An 11,940-nucleotide genomic window follows, 5' to 3' on the forward strand; every position below is an offset into this window, starting at 1 on the left:
CCGCTTCGCCTGCACTGCTCCACCGGAAGTGAGCCCCACGCTGCTTCCTCCCGTAGCTCTCTCGGGTCGCCATGGCCGCGGCACTCGGGGAAGGCCCGAGCCGGGCCCGCTGCGGCTGTCAGGGGATTCGGCGGTGTTTGCTGTGCGAGCCGCCAGGCGGGGGAGGGAGAGCGGGTCCGCCCGGGGTGTCTAGCAAGGTATATAATGATTGAGAGGCCCCAGATAGCCGGGTTTGTAATGTGTATCCGTGTCTAATAACCCTGGGGCGTGTAACCTAGAAACAGATCTGTTAGTCCCCACTGCACGCAACGCAAGGCCTCGCACACTGTGTGCATGCAGAACACGTTAACTGTGTAAAACATGTCCTGTTTCCGTGGCTCCAGCCCTTCCGTTTCCTATGTAGCAGTGACAGTATGTGCATATCATCTTGCGGCTGGATAAACCCCTGCCCTGTACAGTCTGAAATCTAGTTTTGGTGCATGAGGGAGGTAGTGGCTTGCCCAAAGTCATGGAGAGAGCTGCCACAAAACCCTATACAAGTGTCTATTTAACTGGCAGCCGGCTCTATCACCTCTTATGCCTGCAATATAGAGGGCGCTGGTGCCCGCACGGTGGTGTTCATGCACGTGGCGCGCGTTTCGTTTATATGTTGTAAGCGGTGGTGTGCGTGGCTATAGATGTCACAGCGATAGCCGTGCTGTGATTAGCTGCCAGTGTCATGTGGCGCGGCAGCCGCACAAAAATACAACTTTTCTTGTATTTGCTCTGATCTGCAGCGCGTGCGTCTCGACTGTATCTACGTCAGCCTCCCACAGTCCATTGTAATTGACGCGCGTGCACGGTAGTGCAACAGCGCGCTCTATATTAGGCCTGGGACATAGTAGGTTGATCAGCGCTGACGCTCACCTGCTCACGCAGGAGATTTTTCTTGCCCCTGCATGAGCGTCAGCGAGCGCGCTTGTGTGCAGGGTGGGAGGCGGGGCTAGGGCGCCACGTCACGGACTGCCATTGGCTTCTGGCAGTCACGTGACCGGCCCTGCGCTTGCATGAGCGGCAAATTTCAAATTTGCCTGTCTCCTGCATTTCCGCACGCCTGCGGAAGCGTCCTCTAAAGCCGCACTGATAGGGATAATGTTTCCCCTCGCGCTGCTCACCCTACTATGTCCCAGGCCTTACAGGTCTTATTTAGCCAGCAGTGACTTTCTCACAATTACATTACTTACCCGGCTCACTAGTTACATAGCATCTACGAAACTCTTCCCCCTCTACACGTATTGAAACCAGGTTCACCCACTCCAAAGCAGTGACATTACCACTGTGCTACTCCTGCAGCCCTGATACATACTTGTACACCTTGCTATATTGTTGGGGTGTGGCACTAAAATTGGCATATGTATGACATCATTAAATTAATTATTATTACTATACAATTAACATTTCTTTCACTTGTTTTGTTTGTGATAATGTATGTCATTACATAGTTGTAACACGTGTAAAAGTGCCCCAAAACTTTAATGTTGGTCCCCAAAGATGTTCAATTCATTTCAGGAAGCTCTCTTCCCATAGTTTGGTTTTGTCAGTGTCAGCATGATCATGCTTAAAGCATATTTTTAGATCCAATAGTTACACATACACACACACACACACACACTGAGGAAGAGAGGAACACCCTCGACAGCTTGTCCTATGATATAAATTGTTAGTCCAAATAAAAAAAGGTATCGCCTAATACTGAAGTACTCATTTATTCTGCACTATCGCAACTGGACTAACATGACTATTTCCGTTATATATAGAGATATATATATATAGAGATATATAGAGATATATATATATATATATATATATATGAATGACATAACTACATATATACACATTCTGTTGTATCCATTAATGTAACCCAACAGAAGAACAATCAATGTATTGTAGATTTGTTATAAAGGTAAAAAGCTTTACACACAAGTGTCATACAAGGTTAAAAGCTGAAACAGGAATTGCTATAATGGCAACAAAAAAGCTGCACACGTTGTTTCACATTGCTCCTTGCTAGGGTGACAACTTTTGTAACATGCTATAAAATGTAAGCAGAGATCACCTAATTGATTCCTGTCAAAGTTTGTGAATACTTAAAAGGAGCAATCCAGGCTGTTTTTGTTCAAAACAAATTATACGGGTGGGTGTCAAGAGCTGAACCCTGTTAATTTCTGCTCCGGGAACTTCCTGCTTCCAGAAATCCTTACCTTTCGAAGGGGGTGCCGGTATCTCTCCGCAGTGTTTTGCTATTTCAGCTCCCTCGTCACATGAGCCAATAGCAAGGCCCACTGGGTCACGCAATGGCTTCCTATTGGCCCGGGAGCTTTGAAATTTTGAAAATCAGCAAGAATGTGAACCATGGAGCAGCTACTGACACCCACTGTGGACGTATCTCTGGAAGCAGGGGATCCCAGAGCTGAAATGAACAGGGTTCAGCTCTGGAGATGCCCTGCTTCAATCCTAAATAAAAAAAATTAAAAAAATGAAAGGGGGAAAAACTGCATGTATTGGCATGAAGGAAGTGTGTAATTTTTACCTTAAGAACACAATATGTTACTGTGTATGGTCTACTGCACAAATAAGTGTGAGGGGTAGATATGGTAAAATGTTACCGGTCCCTCATTTAAAATAGTGTTTGAAGTAGCAAAACATGAAAAATCCTATGTATTTTTTTTACTGTGGGATTCGATAATACTGTGCTTTTTTTATTTATTTATATATATATATATATATATATATATATATATATATATATATGTACTTCTATTGCCATTTTTAATGATATTCTTGTAATGTACTGATCATCCTTTGGTTGCTACAGCAACCATTTAGAAAGTCATATCCTCTTTTAAAACAGGCTCTGACCTTTTTGAGCTGTCCTTTGGCAACAAAGTATCACAAACCAATATATTGCTATGTTCTAAACAGCAGACTCTTGCTTTGAAAGCTTTAACAATAATATGGTACATGTAGTAATATAATGTTACATATCAGCTGCAGCATTTCACAGACTGCAGCACAAAGTTGGCTACGCTTATAGTGCCGGCGACGCGACGATCGCTGGAAAATCAAATAGAGATGACTTCCAGCGATCGCTATCAATCCGTAGCGTCACGCTTACTATACGCGCACGCGACGGTGGCAATGCATTTGTTTTGCCGTCGCGTCGCTGTCACTAAAAGCACAGCCTTAGAAGGCGGTCATTTAGTTAGGCACAGAATCAGAATTTTTACAGATTTATAACAAGAGCACCATACGATTGCCAGTTTAGGTAACAATGTAGATTTTTATAGTCACATGTTTACATATAAAAATGCACATTTTTATTTTGCAGACAAAATCTTTTATTTACAGTCCAACAGAAGGGCTAGCAATGGGAATAAAAAACACAGATATGTCTGGCTGGGCATTTCCATTTCCCGGTGTGTGTTTGATACAAGATTTTGTAACAGAAGATGAGGAAAGAGAGATGGTGCATCTCATGGATGAAGAAATATGGAGGCCTTCACAGTCTGGTAGAAGGAAACAGGTGGGATTCACATAAATACTCGGGGATGCTAGTGCCTGAAAACACTTTACATACACTTCATTATTTCTATACATCATTTTATACAATGGATATGGAATGGTCATACAACCTCAGGGATACACTTTGCATACATTTTTTTTTATATTTCCAGGCATTTAAAATGAAGAGGGTGCATGCTCATCCAAGAATCTGTATCGCCACAAAAAATGTATGTGTTTGGAGTTTGCCAGAACCAGCACAACAATTAATTTTGCATGAACTGGATATAAATAATAATAATAAAAAAATCTTAGTTTGAGGCAATTCTATGTTCTTGATTATTAATCACTGAATGCAATTTGTAAAAATAAAAATTGCAAAAAGTTTGTCCCAAGCCAAAGCTAATTTGATAGAGCAAGTTTAATTTGATAGAGCGACATTATAAACATCTGAAAGAGGATTTACCATGGAAATTTCTGGTCGTCCCATGGATAAAAATATACTGTATATACTGAGAGTTTTTGTAGAGCATGTACTCCCTTTATTACTCACTGTTCCGGAACATGAAATGTGGTGCACCAAATGCTGACAGAGCTATAATCCTGCAGTAGATCTCAAGTAGATAGTATACAAAAATAGAAAAGCAGCGGGCACTCCAATAGATGGGGATGGGGAGTTTATTTATTGAACAACCATGTGAATCCTACGCGTTTGCAGTCCCAGACGGGACTTGAGGAGTCACTTACACTGATAAGTAATCCATTAAGTACCCTCCCTCTGCCATGCAATTTCGAAAACATCACAGTTGAGTCTTGGACGTCATCGCAGAGTAGTCGTGTCGGCGTCATGACGTGAACTTCCACATCATGATTGGATGAAGTTGAGTTCACTCGTCTCCTCCGCATCGTAGTGGGATTTAAAGTCCAGATCAAAAGCGGGGGGGGGGGGGGAACAAAGGAACACCCAGATCTCTATTGAACAAATCTGAAAAGCATTATACTAAGAGGAGGAGATGGAGGGGAAAATATCTTGCATAAACACAATGAAAATAAAGAAAAAACAATTTCTATACATTGACATCATGACGTCCACATGAGCATAACGACGTGACAACATCAAGGACTCAGCTGTGGCATTTTCGAGATTGCGGGGAGGGTATCACTTAGTCTTAGTGGGTACTATGTTTGTCTTCTCAAGCCCTGACAACGGTCCCGGCTGGGACCAAAACACGCAGGACTCACGTGGTTGTTCAACAAATACCATTTTTTCCCCACGTGTATTGGAGTACTGCTGCTTTTCTATTTGTAAAAATATCTAAACTTTTTTTTTAAATTGGAATAGTCATTTTACAGAACATATACAAAATTATAATGCATATTTTTTTCTGAATTGTAATATATTGAGGTGTATTGTTAATCCTATCTGGGTTTGTTTTTTTTGCAGGATTATGGTCCAAAGGTGAATTTTAAGAAACAGAAGCTGACAGTTGGCAACTTCACTGGTCTTCCCAAATTTAGCCGAGTCCTTTGGCATAAGATGAAGTTGCATGCAATTCTTGAAGGATTTATGCCCGTTGAGCAGTGTAACCTGGATTACAGTTCAGACAGAGGCTCCGCTATTGACCCACACTTTGATGACTCTTGGCTTTGGGGAGAACATCTGGTTAGTTTAAACCTTCTTTCAAAAACTGTGCTCACTATGACAAATGAGTCTGTAAACAGTGTCCAGTTGAAATCAATTTTAGATCAAAGAATTGACTCAAATGGTGTAATTAACTCCCACCTTAATCACGACTACAGTGTGAAAAATGCACAATACACCAAAGACTATACAATGGATGATAAATCCCGGACTAAACTGGTTCCGTACAGAGAAGTGGAAGTAGCCATATGTTTACCACCTAGGTCCTTGGTTATTTTATCTGGAGATGCCCGTTACATGTGGAAACATGCTATTCACCGTGAACACATTGAGCACCGCAGGGTTTGTATTACTTTCAGAGAATTGTCTGCAGAGTTTAGTCCGGGTGGGAAGGAAGAGAAGCTTGGACAAATGTTGCTGCAAATAGCTCTGGGCTTCCAGGGTAAATCAATATAAAGGGGTAAATGGTGTGAAACTACGTGCTTAAAACATGTTTTTTTTTTGTATAGTGGTATAAACGGCCTCAATGCCTGATCAATCCATCCACGTGTGACTCTTTATGACTTATATTCTGCAGATCATGTAAAAATTGCTGTGATGTGCACCTCTGCTAACTCGCACAAAATAAGCAGAGGGTGAAAGCAGACTAGTTCCAAACCATAAGAACTGAATTGTTAGCCCCTTGACTGCTATAGGGTTCAGCAAAGAGATTCATGAACAAACTTCCCTCTAAATCAGTAGTTTTTAATCCAATGACATCTTGTTTATTCTAAAGTTAGATCCTTTTGCTGTTTAATGATTCCGTTAAGAATGGACCTGTTTTGTTTAGATTGCGTTTGTAATATCTGACACCTTTTAACTATAAAGTCCTTTCTGATTTGTTTCAGGCAGCTTAATACTAAATGGAGTTGTAATAGCCCAGCTTCAGCACACGTGGCTTAATCTTTGACTGAGCATCTGATTGCACCACCTGTGCTGAAGCAGGGATATCCTGAAAACTGGTTTGGGGGGGGGGGGGGTTGAGTGAAATTGAGCACCCCTGCATTAACTCACCATGAGGTTCATCACATCCCTATCAGGCTTACAGTTATTATTGACTAGTGGCAATTACAGCCAGGTCAGGATTGATACCCTGCATTGCTGCTTAGCTAATCCTGGACAAAACATCTTTATTATTGAGTGCCATTGCTGTGGTGAATACATTTTTGTGGTAGTTTAAAAAAAAAAAAAAAAAAAAACTTTTAGGGTTAAGACATATCAGGAACTGAATTACCACAATTAATGTGCCCCAAAGAGAGTAAGGAGGATTATTTGAATCAAATAAAGTTTAGTAACTATTTCAGACATTGTAACTAATTTCTCATTTATTTTATACATTGTATTTATTTTTAATAAACATTTTTGGCGTTAGCGGGACAGGTTTAAGTTTGTTCCTGCTTTGGAACGTGTTTTATGGCAGAAAACTGCATAGTAAATATGGCCCACAATGACCCTGAATAAAAAAACAACTTAACTACACTTAAGTAATTAGTGATATGCTTTGGGTATAGGCTGCATCATAATAAACAGTGTTCCACCTATTTGAAAGCCATATTTCCGCCTCTGTTGGTTACCTGTTTTCCTTCCCTACCCCTCCACCACCTATGACTGATAATTGGATTCCCACGATGACATTGGAACTCCTTGCCATCAGGGAGTGTTCCCATAACATTCTGCCGGACATCTGCATTCCCACTGCCCCTCTAGGGTCAAATGAAGGGACCACTGTTTTTTTTTACTTGAATAAATCAGTTTTGTAGTATATTTAAAACAAATAAATACAAATGTAAGTGCTGCTTGAATTGCCTTTCGGAAAGGACTGATGCTTTGAAGGTCCAACCCAGGTGTTTTTTTTGCTTTGTTTTTGTACAGAGGTTTGGAGCAGTGGGTCCCCGAAGCTGAACCGAATTAATTTCAGCTCTGGGACCCCCATACATCTGGGGAGACACCTCCTGTAGGGGGTGCATGCAGCCTCTCCAGCTAAGCTAGCTGGGGTTTACAGCACCCGCGAGCCTTTAGGAAGCTGAACTTTATGATGTCATGGCTTCCTATTGGCTCACAAGCTTTGAAACGCTGCCATAATGTGAACCCTGATAGCCGAGTGGAGCAGCTGCCCACACCACGTTACGGTGGTATCTGTGGAAGCAGGGATCACCAGAGCTGAAATTAACAGGGTTCAGCTTCGAAGACACCCTGCTTCAAACCTGTGTAAAAAAAAAGGCGCTTGAATTGCCGCTTTAACGTTGGAAGCTTTGAGTCAAGATGGGCTCTCAAACAACTTATGACAAGATATAATATACACCAAATAACTGGGTTGAACTGAACGAGGCTTAGATATAATAAAGTATATTTATTCCTTAGATAGGTGAACACAGCAATATAGTACAATTAACAGACAAGAAGGTAACACTTACTTAGGGGTTGGAATGAAGAAGTATCAGATAGCAATTCTCCAGCAATCAGGTGTCAATCAAGATGTAATCAGAAGACAAAGACTGTAGGGTTGCCATCAGTTTATATATCTTTGCAACCCTATTCTTACTATTGAGTGCAGACTATTGGTGAACAATTATCTGCATCCAGTTGCTAACGTGGGAACACAGTTTAACCCATGCCCCCCAGCTAGTTGACACATCCGTCCTGGGACCCTGAGGGTCTCATTTCTGTAGCCCCACATCTAAATCAGGGGCGCCGGCCAGTCTACCAAATGGGATATCTGGCAGGATACTCTTTGTTTGTAAGTGTGAGTTATAACACCCACAAACCATTTCAGCTTCATGCTTCTCCGTCCTCATGTAAACAGTTAGAGTGGCTGAGTCTTTGATCAGGGGTCTGCGTCCTAAACATTTGGTCGTTCTCCTGACCATTTGCATTCCTTAGTAGGCAGGAATCTTTGCGGGCATTTGTCCCCGCTTTGAAAATACAGTATGATGGTTAATACACAAACATATTAAAATAACCGGTTCTGTTAGGTCCAGCGGGTCCAAACTACCCAGGCCTTACTGCCGGAAGTGGGACACTATAGGGTCCAAGTTTCTGCCCGCTGTGACCATCAGAACCGGAGATATGCAAATACCACATAAACCGTTTCTTAGTTTATTACAAAATTCTCCGCTGTAAAATAAATCTCAGTTTTTCACTCATTCCCCATTGAAATGAATGGAGCTTCAATGGTGGCCTATGGGACTCTGCAAAATGGTGCCTGAAAAGGCGGGACCATTAAACAAAGGGCTATAATCACTATTTAACTATTAACCCTTGTCCTCCCGGATGGATCCCAGTGTGTGTGTGGTACAGACACTTACATGGTGGAAATACAGTACAACAGGGGAACATACATTTTAATGTCATAGCAAGGTGAAAACCACATTCCTGGACCGCAGTCTAGTTAACCCCTTGCCTCCATGGTGAGGTCAGGGGGTGGCCATATGGGGTGCAACCCCTTTAATACTGGGCCAATCCCCCTCTCCCTCTACAAAACCCACCCCCCCTTTTTTTTGTATCCTTTCCCATTTTACTGTTGTAAAAATACAAGTTTAACAAAAAAAATGGGCTCTCAAATCTGATCTGCAATGTCAGACAGTAGTTTTGTGATGTGGTGCAAGATGTGTAGTTTTGACACACACTTTTTTATTATTATATTTTTTAATAAGTAATAGAATATACCAAGTTTGTGAAACTGCACAGGTCACTTCTTTCACCACTTGTTGGCCTCTTCCGCATAAAGGAAACGGGACAGGCTAAATGTAAATATAGCGGTGCTATATAAAATATCTAAGTACAGCTCAACCCCGTTATTGCGCGGTCCTCGGGGGCCACACGATCCGACCACGCTAGAACCGGGGTCGCGCTAATTTTTTTTTTTAAATGGCCGCCGCGCGCCCGATCGGGAGGGAGTAAGGAGGGAAGGAAGGAAGAGGTGGCCGGAAGCCCTACACGTCCCCCAGCAGCGCCCCTCCGAGTCCAGCCACAACCTGTTCCTTACCTCCCACCACCGGCATCCATCCCCCTCCACCGGCATCCACTTCCTCCCCCCCGAGGCCCTCACACCTACCAGCCCTCCACGGCATAATCAGTTTTGGGCCTAGCCCACGCGGCCCTCCGAGTCCCAGCCTGCTCCTCACTCACCCCCCCCCTACCGGCATACACACCACTCCTCCCGACACCCCCCCCTCCTGATGCCAGCTCCGCTCCGATCTCAGCAGCCGATACCAAAGGTAGGGAGTGGGAGGTGTGAGTGTGGCGTGCTGTGCAGTGTAGTGTGCTGTGAGTGCTGAGAGCTGTGAGAGTGTGCTGTGTGGAGTGTGTGCAGTGAGGACTGGGAGTGTGTGCAGTGTGCAGTGAGTGTGTGCATTGTGTGCAGTGAGTGCTGGGAGTGTGTGCAGTGTGCAGTGAGTGCTGGGAGTGTGTGCAGTGTGCAGTGAGTGCTGGGAGTGTGTGCAGTGAGTGCTGGGAGTGTGTGCAGTGTGTGCTGGGAGTGTGCAGTGAGTGCTGGGAGTGTGTGCAGTGAGTGCTGGGAGTGTGCAGTGAGTAAAAAAAATGTAAAAATTTTTTTTAAACGGGAGCCACGTGAAAACCGCGTTATAAGTGGATTCGCGTTATAACGGGTCGCGCTATAACGGGGTTAAGCTGTATATCTTTTTAAATGGATTTTATTCATTTTAAACTTTACAGTGAACATCTTACCAATTTTGCTCGTTTTTTAGGGGAATTTTGTATTCACTGCTTCATCTGAGAATCTTCCTTTTCAGTCACCAGAGCGGTTCTTCATGACCATGCTCTCGACTTCCAGCTTCCTAAAGGTTGCGGCATGCTTTCACGCAGTACGCTCAAATAACTAGAGTTTAGATAGATAAAGATCAGCCCTGTATAAAATACAGAAGAGCAAGCCAATTCAGTAAGGAAAGGTCAAATGAAAAACTCCCCATCCATACATAAGCCCTTTTAATGAAAAGGGATTCTCCTGATGTTTGTGTGTCCTGAAGAGGTAAAGAAAAAAAATACAATGTCTTAACAAAGGGCTGCTGCCCGGAACATTGTCTGTTCAAATGTGTCAGCTAAGTAAGTATCTATACTTACTATACCTAGCCTACTTCCTCTCCAAACACTATTGAATTCTGCTGCTCACTTTTTCTTTAAGCTTCCCCACTTTGCCTATTCTTCCTTACTCCATCAACTTCACTGGCTTCCCCTCACAGCGTATTCTGCTTACATTTCTTTGTATTACCTTCAAATCTATCCACGGTCTCATTTATCACTTCCTCTCTATACTCCCTCGTACTCGCCGCTCATCTCAGCTTCTCCCCATCCCCCATGTGCTTCCTCTCGTTTCTGTTCTTTTCTTCTTGCTCCTTGATCAGTCTTTCTCCTTCCCTTTCCATATTCCGTCAGAAGCTTAAAACTCATCTCTTTCCTTCTCTTTAACTTCCGTTAATTCTTTCTTAGGGCTCCTTGCTATTCATCTGCATCTATTCAGTTTTGTTCTTATTCAAGTTGCTTATGGTGTACTGTTCTGTCTTTGTATTTGCGCCTTATTTATTTATAAAATATTTTACCAGGAAGTAATACATTGAGAGTTACCTCTCGTTTTCAAGTATGTCCTGGGCACAGAGTTAAGACAAATAATACATGTTTACAAATACAGTTACATAATGAGCAGGGTATACATTATATACAAGACATTGCATGCACAGTTAAAGATAATTTGTATTATGGGCGTATGAAACAATTACAGCCCACATTAAAATGTGAGACAGCCTTAGATTTGAAAGAACTTAAACTGGTGGTGGATGTGACAGTCTCCGGTAGGTTGTTCCAGTTTTGGGGTGCACGGTAAGAGAAGGAGGAGCGGCCGGATACTTTGTTGAGCCTTGGGACCATGAACAGTCTTTTGGAGTCTGATCTCAGGTGATAGGTGCTGCATGTGGTAGGGGTGAGGAGCTTGTTCAGGTAGCTGGGTAGTTTGCCCATAAAGAATTTGAAGGCAAGACAGGAAAGGTGAACTTTGCGCCTAGACTCGAGTGATGACCAATCTAGTTCTTTGAGCATTTCGCAGTGATGTGTGTTATAGTTGCATTGGAGAACAAAACGACAAATTGAGTTGTAGAGGGTGTCAAGTTTGCTAAGGTGGGTTTGAGGTGCCGAGCCATATACTATGTCTCCATAGTCAATAATTGGCATTAGCATCTGCTATGCGATACGCTTTCTGACCAGGAGACTTAGGGAGGATTTGTTCCTGTAGAGTACCCCTAGTTTGGCATAGGTCTTTAGATAAGAGCGCTATAAAAATGTAATAAATATATATTTCTCTAAAGATGTCTGCACATCCCTCTGTGATAGGCTCAACAGTCTGTCATTCACCCAGACAGCTAGTGAGGATGCACGTCTCTGCCCCGTTAGGCCGTGCCTATAGTGCCGTCGTTGGCAACGGCGGGTGACGTCACCTGTCGCCGTCGGTGAAAGTTATGTTTCAGCGGGGTTGCAGGATTCCGGCAATTTGATTTGTGACGCGACAGCCCTTGAAAAATCTAATTTTGCCAGCTTCCAGTTTCCGCAACGTCACTCCGTCGCGCGCAATATAAGCGTACGCGGCAATGTATTTGTTTTCGGGCGACGTTGTGTCGCCATCACTATAAGCGCGGCCTTAGAGAGAACGGCCTCTCACTCACCCAGGAAACACTGGAGGAAGGAATTTTAATGGCAGTGGTGTGGAGAGGGAG

General features: G+C 43.2%; 1 protein-coding gene across 1 annotated transcript; it reads left to right on the forward strand.

Moving 5' to 3' along the window:
• The first annotated feature begins 6 nt into the window (after window positions 1-6).
• ALKBH4 (alkB homolog 4, lysine demethylase) lies at window positions 7-6,524 on the forward strand. Its single transcript, XM_075594326.1, has 3 exons — window positions 7-197; window positions 3,368-3,562; window positions 4,985-6,524. The coding sequence occupies exons 1-3, from the start codon at window positions 72-74 to the stop codon at window positions 5,636-5,638; spliced, it is 975 nt and encodes a 324-aa protein (XP_075450441.1). The 5' UTR covers window positions 7-71; the 3' UTR covers window positions 5,639-6,524.
• The last annotated feature ends 5,416 nt before the right edge of the window (window positions 6,525-11,940 follow it).

This window comes from Ascaphus truei, chromosome 3, assembly GCF_040206685.1.
Source record: "Ascaphus truei isolate aAscTru1 chromosome 3, aAscTru1.hap1, whole genome shotgun sequence".
Taxonomy (NCBI): domain Eukaryota; kingdom Metazoa; phylum Chordata; class Amphibia; order Anura; family Ascaphidae; genus Ascaphus; species Ascaphus truei.

Excerpts from the sequence above, each read along its gene's own strand:
- ALKBH4 (XM_075594326.1), top strand. The coding sequence starts at position 72 with ATGGCCGCGGCACTCGGGGAAGGCCCGAGCCGGGCCCGCTGCGGCTGT. Across the intron at positions 198-3,367 it reads CGCCCGGGGTGTCTAGCAAG|ACAAAATCTTTTATTTACAG; the intron begins GTATATAATGAT and ends TTTATTTTGCAG. Across the intron at positions 3,563-4,984 it reads AGTCTGGTAGAAGGAAACAG|GATTATGGTCCAAAGGTGAA; the intron begins GTGGGATTCACA and ends TTTTTTTTGCAG.